The 25,597-nt window shown below is 41.4% G+C and overlaps 1 protein-coding gene across 2 annotated transcripts in view; it reads left to right on the top strand.

Moving 5' to 3' along the window:
• The window catches only part of ROR1 (receptor tyrosine kinase like orphan receptor 1), a 400,273-nt gene that overhangs the window by 204,897 nt on the left and 169,779 nt on the right, over window positions 1-25,597 (top strand). The window contains exon 2 of one of the 2 annotated variants that reach the window (XM_067006696.1): window positions 19,929-20,000. In XM_067006696.1, coding sequence (XP_066862797.1) covers window positions 19,929-20,000 — 72 coding nt within the window. The remainder of the gene's footprint in view (window positions 1-19,928; window positions 20,001-25,597) is intronic. The other variant, XM_067006694.1, reaches the window with a different exon arrangement.

Raw genomic sequence — 25,597 nt, 5'->3', positions numbered from 1 at the left:
TCTAGATGGGGAAAAAGCATAGCAATAGATAAGCTTGGAGAACAGTGTAAAGGGGTGTATGACTAGGTTCTGTATAGCTTAGAGGAGGGAATGGCTTGGAAGGATGAAAGACAAGAGCCAATTTGCTCCCTCTCTACCTCCCTCCTTTATTTATGTCTTTCTTTATCTCCCTCACTCTTACATTCAATAAACATTTACTTAGCACTAACTCTATTCTTGCACTGAGATTACAGTAGTAAATAAGAAAGATACAATCCCTGTCCTAATTTGAATATCAAAGAATGAATTGGGGGAGGGCAGAGGGTTGGAAATGAGCATCCCAGTAAAGAGAATCAGGGCATGAAAGGGTGAAGTGTCTTTGGAATGGTGAGCTATAGTTTAGCATGGCTGGAATAATGGCAGACTAGATTATAAAGGACTTTGCATGCTCTGCTGAGGGCTTTAGACTTCATCTCATGTGAAATAGATGCTCAGTGAAGGTTCTTACCAGGGGGTTCTTAGAAAAGTATGGCCATATGGTGTGTGGATTATGGCATGGAAGATGGACAGTAGCAGAGGAGAACCAAACCCATACCATCTAATAAATTATATATAATTTTTTTTTGTGTGTGTGGTACGCGGGCCTCTCACTGTTGTGGCCTCTCCCGTTGCGGAGCAAGCACAGGCTCCGGACGTGCAGGCTCAGTGGCCATGGCTCACGGGCCTAGCCGCTCCGCGGCACGTGGGATCTTCCCCGACCGGGGCACGAACCCATGTCCCCTGCATCGGCAGGCGGACTCTCAACCACTGCGCCACCAGGGAAGCCCTAAATTATATATAATTTTGAACTTCACCTTTAGGCCTTAAATTCTGGGTTTTCTGCCTCAATTACCTAGAATCCATAAATGGCTTTTGTGTTGTTCCTGCCTTGGCTCTTTTTACCCCTTGAATGCTGTTACACAGACCCAAGTAATCAGAACCTGTCAGAGGTCCGAGAGCCTGCCTGCCTCTGGAAATGGGCTAATAGATGAGTCTGCCATGGGTTTGCTGTGGGATGATTTCAGCGGAATTTATTATATAAATAAATGTTATTCTGGTTTTTAACCTACATCATGAGGACTAAATGAGACAATGAGTGTGAAATTCTCATGTCTGACCCATAAATAGTAACTAAACAGCAGTTGTTTTTAGCCATGCTTATTTCACTTTTCATGCTGGCTGCCAATTTAACACACTTTCAGCTTTTCCCCACTATTCTATTAGCTCTTCAACCCTGGGGACGGGGAATGTTAATCTTTGTGTCATACTGACTTTTAATTTATATTTAACCTGTCATACCCTGATTCAGTAATGCAGAGACATACGCCTGCTTTTAGAGAGCAGCAGAAATTCAGTTTTAATTTATCATGGCATTTAAACTGGAAGAAAACCTGAGGGTAGTATTCCTGGCGGTTTTAATGAGAACAGCATTCTCTTTGCATTATCAATGTTCCTCAGACCCCACTTGGCTGGAGCCACTACCTCTGGCTTCAGTTAGCTCTTGACATTCCTCTATTTTTATATAAATTGTGCTATATTAGCATATATTTCACACTGTGACCTAGTGTTTCCCAGATCCTTTAAGCCAGGCTATTTGTACAGTACTCAACGGCAACGGAAGTAAAATCGAAAACTGAGTGCATACTATAGCCCTGCTACATCGCCCACTCTGTCATGCTGAAATGGATCCCTTGTTCTAAGAAGATCTGCAGTGAAATACAGTCTGTTTACGTTAAGGAGACCCTTGTATATTTAAGGCGTAATTGTTTCAGGGCCTTCATTAATTCTTGAACTGCTAGACCTAGGTTTTCTTTTCTTGTATCTTTTCTATAACAATGGAAGTCAGGGGTTTCCAAAAAAATAACAAACTGGTCCTCATTAAAATGGAGTTGGAAATGGTTTGCTGGTAATATGCTTTATGAAAATGAGAGAATCTGATTGTAAACCAACTCTAGGAACCAGCTGTCTCAGGGTCCAGGCTGGAAAGCTCCAGGATAAAAAGTAGTCTGTCTTTTGGGGGAAAAATAAAACAGGTTTTTACTTCTGTCATTGATGAAGTGCTTATCTTGTCAGAGAATTTTAGAGTTGGAAGGAATCTCAGAGTTCTCTTAACCCAGCCCCTTCCTGGAATAATAATCCCTTCCTCAGCATCTCTGACACATGGACATCCTGTCTCCACTAGAACACTTCTAGCCCAAACGTCTCACTACTTTTTAAAAAATATTGTGGTTAAATATACATAACACAAAATTAGCCATTTTAACCATCCTTATGTGTACAGTTCAGTGGCGTTAAATTCACTTGTTTGGTAACCATCACCACTCTCCATCTGCAGAACTTTTTCATGTTTCCAAACTGAAACTCTGTACCCATTAAACAAGAATGCTTCTTTCCTTCCACCCCTCAGCCTCTGGCAACCTCCATTCTACTTTCTGTCTCCATGAATTGGACTGCTCTAGGTACTTCATGTAATTGGAATCATATAGTATTTGTCCTTTGTGTCTGGCTTGTTTTACTTAGCATAATGACTTCAGAGTTCACCCATGTTGTAGTATGTGTCAGAATTTCCTTCCTTTTTAAGGTTTAATAATATTCCATTGTATATATGTACCACATTTTATTTATCCATTCATCTGAAGATGGGCACTTGGCTTGCATCCACCTTTTAGCTATTGTGAATAATGCTGCTATGAACATGTGTGTACAAATACATGTTTTAGTTCTTTTCTTTTTTCTTTTTTTTTTGTGGTAAAATACACATAACATAAAATTAATCATTAAGTGTACAATTCAGTGACATTAAGTTGACACAACATTCATAATGTTGTGCAACCATTACCACAATCTATTTCCAGAATATATGTTTAAGTTCTTGCTTTCAATTATTTTGGGTATATACCCAGAAATAGAATTTCTGGATCATATGGTAATTCTATGGTTAATTTTTTGAGGAACTGCCATACCATTTTCCACAACAACTGGACCATTTTACATTCCCACTAACAATACACAAGGGTTCCAATTTCTCTACATTCTCACTGACACTTGTTATTTTCTGATTTTTTAACTCCTTTTTAAACAACATAATATAATTGTAATAGCTTGGACTCTGGCTTTGAAACCTGCCTCAGCCACATACTTGTTGTGTGAGTTTGGACAAATTATTTAATCTCTCTTATTTTTTTATTCAGTCTATTTTTTTGTGAAATATGAATAGTAATGGAGATGTTGATGATAATAATAACCTTGTAAAATTATGAGGAGAAAATGAGACAGTTCATTTAAAACTTTTCTCAGTGTCTGAAAATAGTAGACTATCAGTGAATGCTTGCTTTGGGGTTTTTGGTGGCGGTTGATTAGTTCATTCTATTTGGGGGCCACTCTGATTGTTAGATTATCTTCTTTATTTTCAGTTAAAACCTGTTTTGGTGTAACTTCTGTAACTTATATAATGGTTGCCTTCAATCCATTGGTCCTGATTCTGCTCTTTATAACCTCACAGGATAAATCATATCTTCCTTTATGTATCACTTCTCTGATATTTGAAAACAGCCATCAGTCATTCACTAGTCTGCTTTGGCCAAGCATTCTGGGTTTCTTCTACTGTTTCTTAAGTGATGTGGTTTCTAGATCTCTCATCATGTGTCTCAACCAATTCTGGACCACAGTTTATCTGGTAGAATAGAGTGACTAGAATTTCATCTAGTCATCACCCCCCCATTCTTTTGAGTTTATTCCCTAACAGTGATGTCCATATGGAAGAATGGATCTGTGGATACTGGTGAATCAGTTCAATAGATTAAACTACCCCTTATTCCTTCCCAGCGTTTCTTCTTCATTGCTCAGAATGCCTGAGGTCTGTAGCACTTGCTTTTATCCCGTTTAGGATCAGTTTTGCATCGTTTCACATATTCCCCATTTGTTTTTCCTCTCCTGGCTGTCAGCTCCTTAAGAGGGAGAAGGTAGTCCCTGCTTCCATATACCTTCTTCATGGTCACACCAACACCCAGAGGGTACTTGCGCTGTACTTTTGAAAGAAAATTTAGTTGTACTCTTAGATATGGAGCTGTGTCTTCTGACACAGTCACAGGATCCATTGAAGGCATTAACTGAAGTATAGGCCTTTCCCGCTATTAAGCTGAAAACCCAAAGACTTGCTCAGGAAGAGAAGTCTGGGGTGGGAGGATATTTTGGCTGAAACTCCAAGAAGCACTTTGAACTTGGGTCTTCGAACATGAAAGTCTAGGGAGGGCTTGCTTACCCCACCCCACCGTGTTCTGTAATGCACTGACTCTCCAATGCCAAGCTAAATTTCCAGTTTCCAAATTTGCCCTTGGGAGGATTAATGTAGTACCTTGGAAATACTGGTGCTGTTTTTGAAAGTTCCCAAGTAGTCGGCTATATCCTGCATATTTTTGATTTACAGGCCTAACTCATCTAAATACCTTTTCATTATGAGCTCTTTGCCATACAAGAAGACTTTTCAGTTTTATTTCGAACCTTTGTTCACTTACAGACAAAATTCTAAACCCCTTTTCAAGAGAAGGGAAATTGTATTTTTACAGAGGATAAAACAGTTGAATGGCATTCTCTCTCAGAAACTCAGCTGTGTGTTTGAAAACCTAATTCCTCATGTATCATCCTCCCAAGCACATGTCATATGTTTATATTTTAAAAAGGTAAAAGCCAGAATCTCTTCCTTTCTATAAAAACAAAAACAGTGAAGGGGAAGGGAGAACGACTCACTTTCTTGGCATTTTAATAGAGTACCCAGAATATTCCCAACATAAGACACTATTCTAGTTGAAAGGCATGTTAAAACTATGTGTAAACTAAAAACCCTGGATTTAGTATAGGACTAGTAGATTCACTTACAATGGACATACATGATCTTTATGGTATAGTTTTATAAATTCTACTTTAACCACTCAGAACATTAAAAAAATATTTATCTATAGTTATGGCCATTTTTCAAATATTTGGGTTTGCCAGATTGCTGACATGCAGCTAAATAAGGTCTTATTTTGCAAAGTCAAATCCATGTGGTCACTTCTTAGTTAGCCCGTTTGCCATATATGCATTTGGAATGATGTCATCCATGCCTGGTGATGAGCACCCCAGCACAGGCATTCCACACCTGGCAGTGTATCCACCAATCACCAGTGAACAGCAGGGAGAAACAGCTCTTCTTCACCCTTTTGGTCACCATTTTTTCCCACGTCTAATTTGGGTTGTGTGTCCGGTGCAGCAGATTTTACTTTTGTTGCTTTGTTTTGTGATTTAGTTGCTATATCCATTGAAATCTGCTACCTGAAGAATTGATGCTTTTGAGTTTCTTTAAGGTAAAGAAAGGAAGGCTTAGAAGTATCTTTGCACATAAAAGGAACACCCTATTGGTAGCTGTTAACATCTAAGCGTATTAAGGAAGTCAGTCCACCATCATCAACACGTTTGTCATGAAATGTGATGACCCTTCTCTCCTCTGGATCACTTTACTCGCTTGACTAACTCTACCTCTTACAGTTCCCATTCCAGTGTGGAGAACATGGTATGACAATTGGAAAGGAGAATGTAAAAGATGATGGCTGCTCAGTGTGATCCAATATCCCTGACCTTGTATTTTAACATTGTAACTTTTATATATATTGCATATATCCACAAATATAAAAACACAAGCATTTTTTTTCTTTTTATACAAATGATATTTTTCTATATACACAATCAGTACCTTGCTTTTTAAATATAACTTAAGGATATATTTTGGTGATTTCTTTCCAAATCAGTACATACAGAGCTTCCTTATTCTTTTCAACAGGTGCATTGTGTTCCATTGCAAATTTTGGATAGGCCATAATTTATTTTACCAGTAACCCTGTAGCTGGACAAGTAGGTTGCTTCCAATCTTTTTCTGTTATAAACAATACTACATTGAGAATCTTGTGTAAGTAGCATTTCATACATGTCTGAGGACATCTGTAAGATAAATTCCTAAAAGTGGAATTGCTATTGACAGGGTATTTGTATTTAAACTTTTCATAGACATTGCCAAGTTGTACCAATTTACGCTCATACCTATCAATATAAGGGTCCCTGTTTCTTCATATCCACCTTAATATAGAGAGATATGAAGCTCTTTTAAAATTCCTAATCTGACTGGGGGGAAATGACATCACATTGACATTTTAATTTGCATTTTTTATATTATCCGTGAGCTTAGTATGGTTTCATGTGTTTAAGAACCACATTTCCTTATTTATAAATTGTCTATTTATTCCCTTTTCCCGCTTATCTATTGCATTCTTGTTTTTCTTTCTTACTTATTCGTAGGAGGTTTTGCTTACTATATTCTGGCAGTTAGCCTTTGCCTTTTGAGTTGCAATAATATTTTCTTCCCAGTTTCTGCTTTTTTTCCTTGTAGAATTTTTAATGCAATCAAATGTATCATCTTTCTTTTTATGGCTTTTAGATTTTGTTTCAAACTTTGAAAAGCCTTTTTTACTGCAAGATTGCTAAATAAAATAATCCTGTGTGCTGAGGCTACACTTGCTTGATGGGGACCTGAAGGCAGCAGGTGAGGTAAAACAAGGGCAGCAGGAAGGGCTTATGGGGAAAGCCTACAGAAGAGCTAGGCCTTATGGTGGCTGATGTCACAGCCATGGAACCTCAACTGTGGCCTCAAGGGGGAGGCAGTGAAACAGGACACGTCAGCTCGCTTCCTTCTCCCAAGCTGTTCCACCAGCTGCAACAAATTCTCCCAAATACCTTGGTCATCCCTGACTGAAAATGGATGCCCACATTCCATACAGGGGAAGTATACACCTTTTCTGAGCAAAGCATCTGTTAAGAATGTTCTCTTATCAGCCAGAGATCAAGGAGCCCATCGTGGTAGGTGACACACATGAGCGAACAGGCCACCCCATCCATCATGTGCACAGTAGCACTGGTCATTCCTGTTCATTGCCGGTGATTAGAAAGGCCTCCTGAAATGCTGCTGCTTGTCTGCTCTGGGAGAAGGAAGAACCCTCCCTTTTCACCTAAGAGAGGCTCTTTGGCAAATCCAAAGCATGCTCTTGCATTGTTGTGAAAAATTCCCATGCCTGCAGCCACAAATACCCAGGCTGTTTAAAGTCTGCAGGTAGATCTACATTTCAGATGCAGATGTTGACACCTGGGAACCAACTCAAACAGTTTCCATCAGATTTGAAAACCGAAACAGACATGGAAGATCGATGGTGGAAGAGAACAGGCGCAACATTAACTACGTGCAAAATTCCTTTTCTTTCTGATAAGAGGATGAAGAAAAAATATATTGCAAGAGGGAATGACCAAATCACCAACTTTGAATAGCAATCGCTATAAGTTGAGTCTGTGTTTATGGATGCGTGAATCTCATTCCTTCCAGATCATTGTGTAAAAGGATCCTGTACTTTTGCATCTCTTTAATCTGATCAGATGAGCTGCGCACACAGGACCCTTTCTGACAGAGGTAGTTCACTCTGGTGGGCGGTTCTCCATCCTGCTTCACAGCAAGGAAAGGAAGCTCCTCCCCCATTTGTCTCTTGCCTTTAGTTTCTCAAACTTATTTCTGAATGCCCAGGAATATTTCAGGTTTGGTCAGTTTATTTAGTGGAAAGACTGTGGGCTTTGGAAGCAGAAAGACTGGATGCAAATCCTGGCTTTTTCGCTCTGTGGCATTAGGCTAATTCCTAACTTCATTGAGCCTTTGTGTTCTCATCCGTAAATGGGTATCTGTTGCCCACAAATAATGCACATAACACACCACCCCGAAATTTGGTGACCAGAAAAAATAAACATTTATTTACCTCATTAGTCAGTGTGTTGGCTGTGTGCTTCTTTGGTCTGGACCAGGCCAAGCTGGTCTCAGCACATTCTGTTAGCCAAAGCAAGTCACAGAGGCCAGACCAGATTCAAGTTGGTGAAGTAGACTGCATCTCTTCATGGGAAAAGCTGCAAAAAGTTGTGGGTACAGGGAGGAATGAATTGTGGCATTTTGCAGTCTACCCCACTACCTTATACAAATAAATGTGGTAAAATATGGAGAGTGCAGCTATTATATCACCTATACATTCAGAAAACATTTGTTGAGTGCCTACTATGTGTACAATTCAACAGCTGCTGCTGTGTGTAATGTAGAGATAAGTCAGACCTCATCTCCAGCCTTGAGAAGTGTGCAATTTTAGTCAAGGACACGGAAGCAATTGTAGGTCACCTTACAATTGTAAAGTGTTGTAAGAGAGGAATTGATAAAACACTATGGGATCTCAGAAGAGGGAGAGATTAAACTAAGAGGCTCTGGGTAGGGATTCTGGCCCCATCTTATGCTCTGCTTAATGTTTCCCTCTATTTAATTTTAATTATTGATCTCCCAGGTTATCAATAATGACATGGTGCAGGAAACCCAGTCCAGACGGGCAAAGCATTTTAAACTGGAGCAATTTGAGGCAAATTAAGTATTTGAAAATTGCCAGCCATCTGGATCCTACACGCCTAGGCTAATATGGCTGGAGCAAAACCATCTAACTATCTTGCAGGATAATAGTAATCCTCCTAAATTTACCTCTCTGATTAAGATAATTTCCACTAACCCAGGCATCCCTCAATCTCATTAACTTAAACACTTGGTTTCCAGGGACAGGCAGAAAATACAAATTATACTTTCAATAGATTTTTTTCTGAAAATAGCTTAAAAAAATGTTTGCTCCGCACTCTTTGGAACTTTGAAGTGATTGAATTAACAGTGTGCTAGAGGGGTTAGAAAAAAAACAAACCTTAATACTGGAAAAGAGATTTCACCAGCAGTGTAACACAGAGCCTGTGTGGAGCCAGGTTTGGGTGAGGGAAGACGGTGCTTACGTTCTCCTGGCACTTCATGACACGCCAGGGGACTTTAGGCAAGTCCTCTGGCAGAATCTGGGTTTCTTCAATTCCAACCAGGGTATGATTATCTCAGGCCTTGATCCTTCACATGTGGAGTCATGAGCTAATGTCTGTTCTGTGTACAGGCTTTCTTGAAAGGAAAAGTGCTACCTAAATACAAGGTACTTGTATTACTGTGAGGTGCTTGGAATCTTAATAGCTTTTTCAACTGCATCCAAAGTGGCCTTCTCTTTGTAAATGCTTTAAGTGGCTGAGACTCAAAGCTGAAAAGGGTTTTGTTTCTCCCTCCTTGTAGGGAGTCCTGCCTAGAGTAGGAGGACTACATATTTTTAGAGTGTGCCCAATTTGCCCATTGGGTGGAGAGCTCCACAAACATAAAATTCCCAGCCATTGAGATCCTATGTAATGGAGATACTGGTGGAGACAAAACTGCCCTGCTCTTTACAGGATGATAATTTTCCTCCTAAGAATCTAATTGACTAAATTGTTGGTCAACCAATTAAGAGGACCTTCTAGTTAAACATAAATACTTCGCTTTGAAAGATATTCAAGTGGTATCAATTTTGCCCTTGGTTAATATTCACTGGGCTGTCTCAATATTGAGATTGCTGACTACTTCGGGATTTTATGACAAAAATAAGAGTTAAGATTTAGTCTGCCAACTCCCTCTCCCCTAGATTCTTAAATTACATTAAACTTCTCAGTTCATTTAAACCTTTTTGTGTTGTTTGGGTTTTTTGGCAGGCATATCATTATATGAGTTTCCCTAAACTAGTGGGTTGTAGAGACCCAATACTAGGCTAGTTATATAAGACCCACCTCAGGAGATTTGGTAGTTTAGGGATAAGGGCTCCAAGAATCTGTATTTGTCTAACATACTCCCCAACTGGGTTTGGGAATCACTGCATTAAATACCCTTGAGGTTGTATCTATAGTAAGTACAAAAAGTCTTTACCAGTTAGTTGTAGCTGCTACTTTGCTGGGCACTGTACTCATCTTTAAATATTTTTCTAGTAATCCTCATCGCAGTCCTGCAAGCTCATTACTATTGTTCCCATTTTATGAATGAGGCACTGAGGTTTAGAGGTATGAAGTAATTTGTCTGAGGTCATAAGCTAGTATGTGACAGACCCTGGATTTGAACATGTCTGATTCTAAAGTCAGTTTGACCCTTTCATCCCTCTGCTATGCTGCTTCTTTCTCATCTAGCATGTTCCAGGATTGTGTAGGAACCAGGAAGCACAAGACATGATCTTTTCCCTCAAGAAGTTTACTATGCAAGCAGAGTGAAAGGAAGAACCCTTACTCACTGATGGCCGAAGAATATGTGGACCATAGCATTGAGTGCAAACTGTAAAGTAGAAAATTAGAGTAATTCTAGTCTTTCTGTCTTTTCAGTAGAAAACGGAATATCACTGAGTTAGCAGATTTATTATATTTTCCTATTGAACTGCAGTTGTTTTGCTGTGATTTAAACATAGCTTGAAGTAGGAAACAGAGGTATCCTATTTGAGGTTCGAACACGAGAAACATTTTATTGATGTCAGTATTACACTATTTCAAGGAGATGAAATTTGTGCATCAAATATTCTGTTTGATATTCCATTTTTTCACTGATCTGGCTAGAGCAGGTCATTTAGCGCATGCGTAGTATCGTGTTGAATGGAGAGTTATTTTCTCTCATTCCAGAGCCAAGTGTAAATTAGAAAGGTAAAAGGAACTTAGAAACTCTTAGACAGGTTACACTAACCCTCCATTCCCAGCAGATATGTATGTTGCTAAGGAGATAAAGGCACAAAAGACCCAGTCCTGGTTGAAGAATGGATTTAGGAAGTATACAGGGCTGGAGCATCACTCAAGCTGGGAGAGACATTCCCTGTTTCTAGTAGAAGACTCATTTTAGTAGCCAAGCTCTGCAGGTAAGGGCAGTTATGTGATTACGGCGAGCGAAGACATACCCACTGTAGAGGTCTCAGTCTTTGTTCACTTTTTTTTTTTTTTTTTTGCGCGGTACGCGGGCCTCTCACCGCTGTGGCCTCTCCCACCGCGGAGCACAGGCTCCGGATGCGCAGGCTCAGCGGCCACGGCTCACGGGCCCAGCCGCTCCGCGGCATGTGGGATCTTCCCGGACCGGGACACGAACCCGTGTCCCCTTCATCGGCAGGTGGACTCTCAACCACTGCGCCACCAGGGAAGCCCTCTTTGTTCACTTTTTGCAGAAATAAATTCTGTTCTATTCAAATAAAAAAAATTAGATTATTCAGGCTCCTCGTGTCTATCTAAGCATGTGGCTCTCCATAAACCACATGAATTTCATCACCAAAATCTTTGGCCAGGACAGGATCTTCCGAGACTGCGCTGAGTCCCTTTACCTCCCCACCTCCCCAGCCTCCACCCCATACACAGCATTTATCATACTGTACTTTAATTCTTTATTTACTTCTCTGTGTCCCTACCACACAGTGAGTTCCATGGAGTAAGGAATGGTCTTTTGTTCACGAGTATATCCCAGCACCTAACTAGCACTTAGCTAGTCTGGAACAGAGTAAGTACTTAATAAATACTTGTTGAATGAATGAATGGATGGATGGATGGATGGATGGATGGATGGATGGATGGATGAATTAATGAACAAACAAGTGAATAAGATCACATTAAAATCCAGGTGAAAGTAAGGAGTTTTTAAAGAAATCCTTTTCGGCCATCTAGTTTTCCAAACTGTATACTAATACACTATGGCTTTAGGAAGCACCCAGCACACCTTAACTTCCTTCCCGCTGTATATAGGACTTAACCAAGACTTCATTTGTTTGCAAGGCTCAAGAATAAACTCTTAGCTGTCACGGAACTGCAGCGGGAAAAGCATCTTTTTTGGATCTCGTGTTTCTTTTGAGAGGCAGGTGACTTTGAATTGACCAGAGACAATTACAGAGTAATAGACCTTTATTGCAAAATGGATTATAGAATAGGAAATGAAAGTGTACGTGGGCCGTACAAAGGGGGAAACTAAATGGCAAACCCCAGAACACAAAGGCAAATGATGCAGCAGGATGAGTAAGAAGGAAAAATTGCCAGGAGGCTCTTTTGAGAGGAAAATCATATAAGAAAGATCAGTCAAGTGGAAACCAGAAGAAAAGAGGGAAGTTTGTTGATGTCATTGGAAATCTAAGGTGTCTGCAACACCCGAAAGGAAATGAAATAAAACCCCTGTAGGGAGATAAGACCAATTTCTGGGCTAAGCATTTTTCAGCAGGCTTTCTCCTTTTTTTACTCTGTCTTTGCCAACTTATTCTGAAGCCAGAAATAAACTAGTTGTTTGGTTGCACTAAGCATCCATGGAGTCTAGTGGCACCATGGGTGAATGAGGGAGCTAACTTTGGGTCCATTCATTTGAACTTCTCCTTGGGGAAGATCAAGGTTAGAGTCATCTGGAAACTTCTCTTAGGACTTTGCACTGACCCTAAGAAGATCCTGCCTTCCCAGTAATTAGCTGAGGTGTTTCCTTTTCTCTTTAAGGGCGGGGGGGGGGACAAAAAAACTAGAAGTCCCTGGATTTTGAAATTACTATTAGTTTCCCTCTTGGAAAAAGCTGCTCCTGTATAGTTGAATATGACCATTATTGATTTATGTGCACTTCCTTTAGTGTACCATAGTATTTCTAATACACAGGCCTCCTCTCAGATTGGAGCAGTCTTTCCCACCCTCTGATTCTTTGGGGTTCCCCTCTCCAAACTGGATGTTGTACTCTTCCTCAGTGCTGCCTTGGAACCTTCTGTTTACTTCTGTTGTACCTTTTACCACAGATTTATGTTTAGAGTCAAGGCTTATTTAACATATTTTCTAACTCGTTTGATTATTGTTGTTTCTTTGCAATATTGCCGCTTCCTTCTAGATCCAGCTTCCCTCTTACTGAAATAAAGAATTTATTTAGCACAAAAGGCTGTGAGTGCATTTAAAACAGTTTTATTTTTAACACACAGAAGATGGAAACAACCAAATGTCTGAGGTGAATGGTTTCAGTGTGATAGTACATCTATACTATGGAATACTACTCAGCAGGAAAAAAGAACACGCCATTGATACACACAACAAATTGGGTAGATCTCAAGGGCATTGTATGAGTCCATTTATATCACATTCTTGAAACAACAAAATTATAGAGATGGAGAACAGATTAGTGGTTGCCAGGGGTTAGGAACGGTTTGGAGGAAGGGTATGGGTGTGACTCTAAAGGGGTAGTATGAGGGATATCTTTGTGGTGATGACATAGTTCTTCATCTTGATTGCAGTGATGGTTATACGAATCTACACCTGTAATGAAATGACAGAGAACTGTACACATACATTAAAACAATGTTGAATTCCAGGTTTTGATACCATAATTACATAAGCTTAATTGAAGACTAACTGGGTGAAGGGTACGTGCGACCTCTCTGGTCTTTACATTCCCTTTTGATTTCTTGTGGGGACGTTTCCCCCCCACCCTACCCATGTCCTGGGTGGACTCAAGGGTTCTAGCAGCTTCTCTGGCCTTTGGGGGAAATATTTCCAGCCCCTTCCCACAGATGGGGGAGCTCTCCCAGGCTCTCATAAAGGCTTTAAGCAAGAACCCAGATCTCCCTCTGGCCACGTGTTGGTTTTCCAGTGAGCATTGCTACTGCAGCCCCCAGACTGGAGGACCTGTATTTACAGGTATCTTCCGCATCAGCTTCTATTTACTGTTCTCTTCCTTTCTGACACCTGAGAATGTCCTTTTCTTTCACTCTCAGCTATGCATCATATTCTTTTCTTGTGGTATTTTATTCAATACTCTTGGTGTTTGTAGCCTGGTTGGGGCGAGGTGGGAGGAATGACTTGTGGGAAGGGGAGACCACTTCTGTCCATTTCTATAGTTGCCCTGGGACACTGTTTATAATTGTGTTCCTGTACTCCTCTCCCACTAGACTGTAAGTTCTCAAAAAATGTTAGCGACCAGGTCAAGCTTTTTCATCCCAGTTTTTATGCATAGAAAGTGCTAATATACATGTGTATTGAATGAATGAATGGGTAAATGAGTGAGTGAATCTCCAGAGTTCCATGGAAAAGAGCCCAACTATGGTGGCTTTTAAGTAAGATAGTTTTCAAGAATATTTCTATTCATTTTAAAGAAGATATGTGTCATTATGGTGCTTTGTGTAACATAATTCCTTTAAATACAAGAACTGTGTATGATGCATAATATTAATTCAACAGATTTAAAGAAGGAAATATTTCCAAAGGAAAAAAGACATTTAAGTGTGTTTCAAGAAGTATTTCCTCTCCTCCCTTCGTGTCTCTCACCATCTTTTGGGGGTTTTACAATTAGGGAACCAAGCATTGATGGGAGAGGAGTGTGGCCTCTGGTACTGGTTCTCAAACGATGTTTTGCTGAACTTAGGGTTCACTGGGGTCCTCTGGGGCTGAAGGGGGCTTAAGCTGGAGAGCAGTGGGTACGTCTTTTGGCTTTGCCTCTCTCCCACCCCCATTTTGGCACAATTGGAGACACTGGCTCTGCTGTCAGACCTCCTGGGTTTGACCATAATTCCCATCCCCACCCTAACAAGCTGAGTAGGCAAGTGCTTTAATATATCTCTGCCTCAGGCTGTCCAATCTTAAAATGAAGTTAATAATGGTACCTACCTTATGGAATTGTTGAGAAGATCTCTGAGTGTTATCCTCTCAGACACTGAGAAAACCTGGACAAATATTGTTTTTTTTGGTGTTTTTGCAATTCTCTCTATACAAAAATATGAATAATACCGCAAATTTTGGTATATTTAAAATTTCTCTTCAACAATTTAGTGGCTTTGTCACATGAACAGTAATTGTGCTACTTACAAAGTCATTATAGGTTTTATAAAAAGATATCATTTCATAGTGCGGTGTAGGAGGTGTGATTGGATATTTGAACAGTTTAAGGTTGCAGGACTGTGCCGTCGTCTTTCTTGGTGATTGTAATAAAAACTTATTTTGAAGATTATATCAGACATACAAATCTGAGGTCACTGAGGATTAGGTCATCGTAGACACTGAGCATAGTAATTCTCCACTCCTGATTATCCCACAGTGGGTAAGGGAGGCTCTCACTTCCCTCTCCTCAGTAAATAAACTGAGTCCCAGAGTGGAGGGGCCCCCTCATTCAGGACCCTAGATGCGGGGTAATTGTGAACCCAGGGCCAGAGCAATGCTCAGGCTGACTAGCCCCCTGGCGCTGTTGGGGAATGTGGCCTGCCTGCCCTTCTAAGGAGAGCAGGCTCTGACTTTCCCAAACCAGGTGCCTTTGGTGAAGGTGACGTACCTGGCTATGGGCTTCTCCTCCACTGAGGCACTGGGGAGAGGAAGGAACCAAGGCTGAGATCCTTGTGTCTAAAGTAACGCTGCCTACCAGAGAACTTGAAGCCATTGCACCCTCGCCTCCTTCCCATCCTCTTTCCCCAGATGATTGCGAGCAGAGACCTTCTTTTACCACAGAAGAAAGTGTGTCCCTTTTGTGTGACTGACGCCAGCTGTTTGGATATTCCCTGTGTGTCTCTCTGAACTCAGCTTCTAAGGAGACATATCATCTCTTACGGGCACAGACAGAGGAAGATTAAGGGCAATGAGAAGGCAGCGTGCATTTATTTCTTTTCTTTTAAATTTATTTTATTGAAGCATGCATTTATTTCTAAGCCATCTCTAAGGCCTGGCTCTATCTTAGGACTGTAATTTTGGCCAAGTCACTTGACTGCTGTGGGCCTCCCTTTCTTGATCTGTCAGACGAGGAGACTGTACCAGATAAGAGGCTTAAAATTTTTTTGTTTAAAGCGTTGGTGCATTTTTTCACAACACCTGAGTATGTAACACAGAGAAATGTAGAGTTGTTCCTGTTGAAGGAGGAGCTATAGCCTGGGCCCCTTGTCCTCTGTACCTCCAGATCCTCCAAGGTCGCCTATAAGGACACCTCCAGAAATCCTTAGGCTTGAGTCATGAGCTACTTGAACTTGTAAGAAATTAAAATACTGCATATAACATCACATGACACTTCTACTTTATATCTAAAGAGAGAAGGATCCACATACGATTGCCACATTAAAACATGCACCCCTTTTAAAAAAGTTATAAATTTGTTAACTCTGTGGGGAAAACGCCCCACAGTGGTTATTAAAGTTTGACTCACAAGCAGCAAAAAAACCCACCAACAAACAACATAGTTTGCTAAATAAGTCCTGGGCCTCTAAGGCCCACTCAGATATAATACTGCAGGACTCAGTGTCACTGGTCATGAAGGGCATTGGGGCAGCCACCTGTCCCTCACACTTGGCCTTTGTGACCACTGGGCTGGCCACCAGTCTCGTGAGAATGCTGGTTTGTGCCTGTGTAACCTCAGCTTGTTACTGGATCAGAATACAGGATGTGGCATGGCCGGGGGCTTCTTGGAAGAGCTTCTGCATCCTGTGAATATGGGGTTGTTCCCTGCCAACTGCTGAGATAAACCAGTGATCTTCGTGGAGAGCACAGGCTTTTATCAATGAGGAGGATTCAAGGCTTATTATTTTTTTCCCCTCCCTCCACGTAACACTCCCACTGTTCAGGCTTAAATACCAAAACCTTATGTTTGCAGAATCAGTGCCAAAAAGTCACTCATCAGTGAAACTGCAAAGATAATAGCTCCTATTGATCAACTTGGGAGAAGAATGTCTTGCCCTCCTGCAGAGGTCAGGAAAGATAAGGGCTGGAGTTTTCTCAAACATGCTGGATTTGCTTAAATTGGATAAAACCACATAAAAACACTGATGTTCTAAGAGAACTGGTGACCGATTCAGGAAAACCTCACAAAATGAAAAGATTGGCTTGGATTAGTAAGGAATGCAAAATAGGGTCTTTCTAAAAGCACAGCAAATGCGTCATTTCAAACCTAGACAGTGACATAGCCGCTAACTGGAGTATGTCCACACAGCGTATGTCCATTTGCCTTGCTAGACAGAAGGGGAGGCATGAAAGATCTTGAGTATCCACTCTATGCTGGGCACCCTTTTGGTGCAGGACCCTTTTGGTCCATAATGTGATTTAGTCCTTACCACATTCCTGTGAGATAGCTTTTATTGTCCCCATTTTACAGATGAGAAAATAATGGTCAAAGGATGTTAAGTAACTTGGTCCTGATCATAAAATTAGTAAGTGGCAGAAATTAGTATCTTAATGTTGGTGTGTATTTCCATTAAATATTCTACTGTCTCCCAATTGGCACATACAAATTTGCCATTACCACAATAAATTTTACACACAGAGAGGCTGCTAGTCTGGTATTAAATATCTCATCCTTTTGCCACGGTGAAGAAAATAAGAGAGGAGCTGAATCCATTAGTGGAGATCCTGTAGGGTCAAGACTGGCGGTCGCGTCTCTCTAAAGCTGCTGCTGACCCTGGAATCGAGGGCTCTCAAACTGAGATGTGCTCAGTTTTTCTTGCTTAAAATTCAGCCTGCTTTTCGGGAAGTGAGGGGGGAGCCTTATTAAACATCATTTTTGTGAGGGGCTACATTAAACTACTAACATTAAACTTTTCACATTAAATAATCAGCCTTTCTTTAAAAAAATGTGGCCTCAGAAGACAATATTTTTCAGGGAGATTATTCATATTTTAAAATATTTTATCGATTTTACCTGTTTTTATTATCATTTTATCTGAAAAGCTGAACATGTGGTTATCTCGAGGAATAGATCTGGAGTCTGAGAACAAAATTCCTCAGAATCATCGCAATCACTTAATGAGCTTGTGAATTGAAATTATCTTTGCTGTAGCCTAAGAACCCAGTGGTAATTAGTGTCCGGGGACACATGGGGAACAATTTCAACTGTTAGCAGTGCCAAGAATCCACTCATTTGTCATCAGTCTCAAATTATATTCAATCAGCAATTCAAATTCAGGCTAGCAAAACCAAGTGACATATAGCTAACTTTCTATAAAATTAACACTGTAAAGTGAAACCTATGTTTCTGGCAGTTTTACTGCAAGCAGCAGTAAGATGAAGCTATGAAAATATTGAATGTAGATGCTGTCAAAATCTGTCTTAATCCCACCACTTCCCCACTCTTTGAATCCTTGCCTGAATTGCTGCCGTGGCTGCCATGCTTCTATTCCCAAGCTCCCCAAAGTCTGAGTATTGGAGTGCTTCATGAGCCTTTTTATAAGAGGAACCACAGCAGTCCAAAATACTGCCAACAAGGGGCCTTTATTCAAAGAGCCAAGGTGGGTGGCAGCAGGATGGGGGTCAGCGTGGAGTTGCAGTTGGAATGACACATGGAGGGCTCCAAAATGTAGACAATTAGCACTTCCTGGTGAAATCACCTGCATGAAATACCCATTCCGAGGACAGGTGGTTGATAACAGAAGCACTGTCTTCCACTGTGGTTTTGTGCTAAGCATTTTCCTTACCTGGGCAGATTTTCCTTTTTGGCTTCATATTTTGGAATTCTCTGTGCTGTAAGATCCCTGCCATACTGCCAATCGGACTTCAGTTCCCCTTAAAAGAATCTATGCTTTTGTTGGCTCAGGATGTAGCAGGTGACTGGGGCTGTTTTGGGTGGGAAGGGTACGTGTGGTTTGCGTACTTTCTTTCCCACCTGCTCTCTTTTCCCACCTGAACAGGGGAAGAGACAGGCCAAGGAGGCCTGCACAAACCAAACAACCTTTCGTCTCTGCTGTACGTGGCAGGTTGATTGGATACCCAGTAGACAAGCTAGAAGTGGCCTCTGCAAGGTCTCAGTGGGTAAACATCCCGTCCTTGGCAAAGCTCACTGATGACGGGTTGTGGCTTCTATGGCCATGTGGCAGATGGTCCCCATCAGTAAATAAGGAAATGTAGAGAGTGTGCTTATCTAGGTGAAAAGGTGAAGCCAGAGAGAGGTCAGGTGAAAGACAAGTCAGGTTTCACAGACTTGAGGACTGAGCAGCATGGGCTGCCAGGAGGTATGTGCATGGTGGAGTCAAGCAGACCTGGCTGTGAATCCAGTTCTTCCACTTACTAAAGTTTATCTTGCATTCTGACACAGATCCATTTTCAGTGACTACCTAGAGTACTGTGTTGAAAAGGCTGTAAGGCAGACCCCAGGTTTAATAAGCAAAAAGGGCCATAATTGACTAATGATGTCTGAAGGAATGGGAAGTGATGGCATGGATGCCACAGATCTAACGACCCAGGCTCTGGGCTCTCTGAGATCCTGCCTAGCACTAAAATTCTGTACTGCAGTGAGTGTGTATGTGTGTAACCTAACAATTGGTTAGTGCAATCCTATTAGAATGTGCTAGTAGGATGGTGTCATGGGTTAAATTTTCAAAAACGAAAACATCATTTGTATATTACAGTATATCACTGAAGAGTTTTAAAATTTTAATAGTGTATCATGTCCCTTAGACTATTGATTTGCACGTTTGCTTTAATTTATAGTGGTTTTGAAAATTATCTTTGAATTTGGGTTACCACGAATGACTCTCCATATTCAAATACTTAGCTTTCATTTGTCTTGACTTAAGGTTTCAATATAGAGAAATCGATTTCTCTATTAATAGAAATGCTATCAATTCACAAACACAAATGAAGCCAGCAGCAGGAACAATGCTGTTCCCATGTTTCATGGGAAGACTATTGACTATATTAATCTAAGCCTTGTCTTCTAACAAGAAAAGGAAGGGTTTGTGTTTGATGGTATTTGGTCATTTCTGTAGGTTTGGTTTTTCGTCAAAGAAATATTTGTATTTTAATTTTCAAGCCTGTGCATAAAGAAAAAAATCTTTGAATCTGGCCTCCAGTGTGTTTGTCTGGATAGCCTCTATAATGCAGGCACCTCTGCCTGGCAAGTAGAGCAGACATTCAAGTTTAATAAGTTATGGGACTGCGTGGATTCTCTCGGAAGGCAGGGCCTTTGGAAATCTCCTGTAATGCTTCTAACAGCCCATATAAGTTACTATATTTAATACTGCCCTTGTCTTTTTCCCCTCCCTTCTTTCTCTTTTCAGAAACAGAGTTGTCAGTCACTGCTGACTTAGTGCCTACCTCATCATGGAACATTTCAAGTGAGCTCGACAGAGGTACACAGTGGGGACACATAGGGGTGGAGGTGGAGGAGGGGAGGCATGAAATACCAGGTTTACTCCTGGCATGGCTGCCTTTGAAATCAACTGCTTTTTAGATCACTAGAAGGAGGCGGTGCCAAAATAAATTCCCTGCTTACTGTGATCATTTAACATTTAATTACTTGGAATTCTATTATTTCTGGAAAGGTTTGTTGTTTTGCTTTTCTCTCTCTCTCTCTCTCTCTCTCTCTCTCTCTCTCTCTCTCTCTCTCTCTCTCTCTCCTTTCCCTTCTTCCTCTAAAATGTTCCACATGGTAAAAATGCTTCAAGATGTGAAAAAGGGTAGTTTCTGACCTTCCTGACACTGCATCTAGTGGATCTTATTTAGAGGATTTGATTCTGCCTGAGCCAGGACTGATCAGAGCTGTTTGCTGGGTGACCTTTTACAGTGAGTATTTGATGTGCTTGCAGGGTTCAGGGCAGAGTATTTGGAATGTTTGTAATTGCCTGTGCATACAGATGGCAGCTTCCTGTGCGCACGTGGAGAACAGGTTCCTGCTATGAGTCGGCTGTAGTATTAATTAAGTCCTGCCGTATGCTAAGCACTGGCTACTCTATAGAGATCCTATGTCCTGGAAGATAAATCAGGACACATTCAGAATCCCTGAAATTGTCTCATCCTACCCTTCAGGCTTATTTCTCTTTAGTCCCCTTTATGCCCTTTCATGCATCTCCAGCCCGATTTCTATTTCAACTCATATGTCCTGTGCTTTTTTGCTTCTCTACTTCTGTCTAAGCTGTTCTTTCCATCTCAGTTGCCCTTCCTTCCTTGCCAGTCCCCATTCTCTCCCCTCTACAGGGCAACAAATTACTTCTCCTTTAAGTCTGAGCATATAGTCTATATTAGCCACAGTCTTATCTAATGCCTCAGCAGGAAGTGGCCTTTCTGTATTTGGAACCCCCATAGTCTTTTTCTCTGTTCTTCTCTTAGCATTTTCTATGTTATATCATGGTGATTTACATACTTGTCTATCTCGCCCTTAAACCTGGAAGTTCCTTGTAGGTAGGATATCTATTTTGTTCTTTTTTTTCTTTTTTTCCTGTCTCTATTAAAAAAATCTAGTAGAGACTCTCATTCATAGGAAATCCTCAATAAATATGTATGGAACGACAGATGAGTCACACTGTAGTCATATAAATGGATGGGCCACATCCATATATATATATACAGATACATTCAACAATCTTACTGAGTTTCTACTTTAGTTCAGGCATGATTTTAGGTTCTGGGATTATAGTGATAAAAGGAGCTCAAAAATCATTGTCAAAAATTGCCTTTTATGATCAGCTGTCTTTTGTCTGCTCATGTATTCACTGGGAGTTAGATTTCCTCTCTGAGGAATGAGAATGTTACTTTATAAAACAGTAATGGGCAGATTTACTTTGCTGGTTATGCTCTTTAGGCATTTTAGGGTGGCAGGATGAGGTGAGATGTCTTTTCACCTAAAATCAAAGGACATTTAGGATCATTTTTTATTGTCAAATTTGATCTGGACATTCTTTTTCTAATTAAGGATTAAAACAGGGACTGCATGGTATGCCTCTCCATCTCCAGCACCAAGCACAATGCTTAGGAGGCAGTAGCTTTTCAACAAATATTCGTGGATTAGTTTTTAATGGAAAAGAAGAAATAAAGCATACTGAATGTTAAAGCAGTGCCTACCCTGTGCCATGCAGTGTGCCAGGGGCTTTCAAGTATGTGAACTTACTTGGCAAGCTCCTTATGGCACCAACAGAAAAACTACCTGTTACTGATCAAGTTCCGGTTACGGCTCTAGAAGGACATCAGTATGAGCTAAAAAGGCAGCAGAGCCACCAGTCAACTACCTAGCCTGCCAGACTTGGAATTTCTAGCAGACCAGCACTATAATTAGCAGCTGTTGCCCTTCAAGAAAGTAGTGTCAAGTAGTGTCAAGTGGTAGAACCTACTGGCCAAAGGGCGGAACCTACTGGCCAAAGGGCGGAACTAAGGCAGTCCCCAAACTCCTTTGATTGTTTAGCATGGCCTTCCGGAGAGCATGGATGGCTTTCCAGGGGTTCTTGGTGTCTTCTTTCTCTAGAAGATAATTAGTATGTGGTCTTTACTTCCCATTTAGAATGAAAGTGAAAGCTGATTGATTCATTTATTCACTCATTTTGATCAATTCTTTATTGCTTCCGACTCTGATCTGGGCACAGTCTGAAGACTCAGGATCAAAAGATGAATCAGGGGCTTCCCTGGTGGCACAGTGGTAATCCACCTGCCAATGCAGGGGACACAGGTTCAAGCCCTGGTCCGGGAAGATCCCACATGCCGCAGAGCAACTAAGCCCATGAGCCACAACTACTGAGCCCACGTGCCACAACTACTGAAGCCCACACGCCTAGAGCCCGTGCTCTGCAACAAGAGAAGCCACTGCAATGAGAAGCGCACGCACCGCAACCAAGAGTAGCCCCTGCTTGCCGCAACTAGAGAGAAAGCCCGCGTGCAGCAACAAAGACCCAACGCAGCCAAAAAAAAACAAAACAAGATGAGTCAGACCAAGGTCTCTGTCCTCCATGAACTCAGAGCCAAGAGAGAAGGACTGATATCTAAAGGCATAAGAAAAACTTTCTGGTCAGATTGAGTTGTCAAGGGACATTCCTCCCAATCACAGAGAGATGCTAGTATAAATACACAAGGGGAAAAAAAAATCCATCACTAGGCTAGTATGCAGAAAGGAGAAATCTCCAGGTGCCCGAATTGAAGAGCAAGCAGTGTTTAGTGGGAAGGAATGAAACAAAAGGTCCTATGAAAACATGGGAAGTATGTATGGTTCTTAGGGGCTGGAGTTTCAGAATCCTATAGGGATGAGAGCTGAGGCCATAGGAAACAAACTCCTTTCCAAGGCTGTCAATGAGGAATGACAGACCTGAGCATGAAATAAGGAAAATTCTGCCAAGGATCTGGTATGGAAGTCTATCAACCACCCTGGGCCACTGGGATCACCCACAAGAAATCAAAACCCCAACCTGTGCTCTCCATGGGTATGGGGTTGGTATACTTCTCTTATAGGGCACAAGCCACAAACCAAGAAGATAATGTAAAAACTTGGTCTGGAATTGATTAAGCTATGAGATCCTGACAGGGGACAGCCTAAAGCCAAAAATCATTGTCAAAAAACGTCTCAACAGCCCAGTACGTATGGGTCTCCCACCAAAAACAAAATTTAAAAACTCCAAACCACAAAACGACAGAACTCCTGATGTTAAGTAATTTTAAATATTATAGTGTGTTCAAGAGAGAGAAACAAAGCCACCATTAGTGAGAGTCAGACAAAACACTTGGAGAAGTTCATATCTTAGGAACTAAAAGCAATAGACCAATCTGAGAGAGTAGATATGTTTAAAATGTTTCCTGGTGAAAGAGGAGATAGAAACCATAGGCCAAGTACAGGATAATACGATCAAAAAGTAGACATTTTACAAGAACTAAATAGAAATTCTATAATTGAAAAATAGAGTTATAGATATTAAAAATTCACCAAGTGGGTTAAACAGTGGCTGCACTCAGCTGAAGAGAGAAATGGCAAACCAGAAGACAGATTGAAGGTAATATGGTAGTTCAGAGAATGGACCCTGGAGCCAGGGTGACTAAGTTTGAATCCTGACTCTGCTACCTGCATGCTGTGTGACTTTGAGCAAGCCACTCCACCTCTCAGTGCTTTGGTCTTCTCATTTGTAAGATGAGATAATAACGGTACCTACCTCACATGGTGGTTGTGAAAATTGATCTGGCTAACAAATCTGATAAACTAATTAGTTAAGAAGTAACAGCTGTTTTTGGTTAATATGGTTAACTTTGGGCTTGGTAGTTAAAAAAAAAATCATTGGTATTTTGGCAGGCTTGTAAGGAAAGCATATATATTAGGGTTGGAGTGAATATTTCAGATCCTGTTAAATCAACCCATGTCAGCAGCCACCCACTCTGGCCTCTCCCACATGGCTGTTCACCCACACCAGCACCATATTTAGTTTGGTAAACAAGGTTTTCTATGGTCTTACCCTTGCCAGGTCCTCTCACCTCACCCCTGTACTCCATACTTTGTACTCTTTGTTTCAACAACCCGCCTCTCTAATTCCCTAAGTATATCCTTCTAGTCTATACTTCCAGTCTCTCTGCCTTTGTTCACACAGTTTCTTCTGATTGTATTGTCCTTAACCTTATTCTTCACTTGGCTGACTCCTTTATTTAAACATCACCTTAACCATTGCCTCACCCCCTTCTCCCCACAGTGCTTCTAATGGCCATAGTGCTGAATAAGACCACCAGTGTTCCCATTTTGGTGGACCTTGCATTCTAGAGGGAGAGACAGATAATTATGAATCCTTTCATCAACCCCATTGACCATGCCATCAACAGTACCCCGAAACATTTAATATGTGGGGTACCATATGACCCCATGTCTGTCTTGCTCAGAATCCTTACCAGACTGTATTGACATCATCGATTCTGCGCCCGTCTCTTCAAAGTCAGGTCTCTCTTATCCATTGGCAGCTCTTATTGCCCAACCAAGTGCCTGGTGTGTAGTGGAAAACGTGTTAAATGGTAGGGGTTCCAATGCCGTCTGTGCCAACTAGTGTGAATTCCTACTAGGTGTGAGGCACTTGCTGAGCATGTGAAGGCAGCATTTGAATTCACACCACCGTGGGCAGCAGAACAAATAGGCAGCTGAGGCTCATGAGGGTTAAAGGACTCGGCTGAAGGGCATAGCTGGTGAGTGGCGGTGCCAGGATTGCCACCAAGGCCTCCACACCAAGTCCAGGGATCCATGTCCAACATGGCAGTTGATTGCACTGTCTCCCCTGCATTCATATCCCTCCTCCAGTGGGACAATTTCCCTCACAGGGAGAAGCAGTAAAATAAAAGTCCGTCACTTGGTATTCTTTAATGCCTTTCTCTTCACCGACCTGCTCTGTTCCACCCATCAATCCCATTCTGGCTCCCCAGCCTCACGCTGGTCCTAGTTTTCTGTTAAATGAGTCCAGTCAGTGGCATTAAACAGTTACCTGTTTATCCTTTCCAACAGGAAATGAAATTTAAAAGAGACAAGGCCACCCGGGAAGAGCCGTTGAAAGCTACTGTTGACGGGGCATGGGGGTAATTTCTGAAACAAATGCTTCAGAAGCAAGTGCCTCCTAAAATAAATCGATCTACAGGGGCCCAACCTCAGCTTCCCTGTGGAGGTTTCGGGGTGGGGCATGATGAGGGCCTCTTTCCCCCTCTTCCATTTTCAGTCACATGAGGTCTCAGAGGTTCTCTATAGAAAGCCAAATGTTTCTTTTGGAGAAAGCACTGGAAATTGCACCCGTAGGTAGCAGAAAGGGAGGGAGCCTACAACTTAAAAAAAATACTGAGGCCTCATTCCAACTGCAAACAGTTCTCTGTGCTGACAGACTAGATTTGGGGATATTTTCATCCTGCTCTGCTTTTTTAAGAGCTGGCTTTCTCTACCAGCTCAGAGCTTTACACATGGTAGGGAAGCATACAGCAAGATTCTTATGAGCATGAACTCTGGAGTTACTATGACTCT

Source organism: Kogia breviceps, chromosome 1 (genome assembly GCF_026419965.1).
Source record: "Kogia breviceps isolate mKogBre1 chromosome 1, mKogBre1 haplotype 1, whole genome shotgun sequence".
Lineage (NCBI taxonomy): Eukaryota > Metazoa > Chordata > Mammalia > Artiodactyla > Physeteridae > Kogia > Kogia breviceps.
This window is presented reverse-complemented; position numbering and strand designations above follow the sequence as displayed.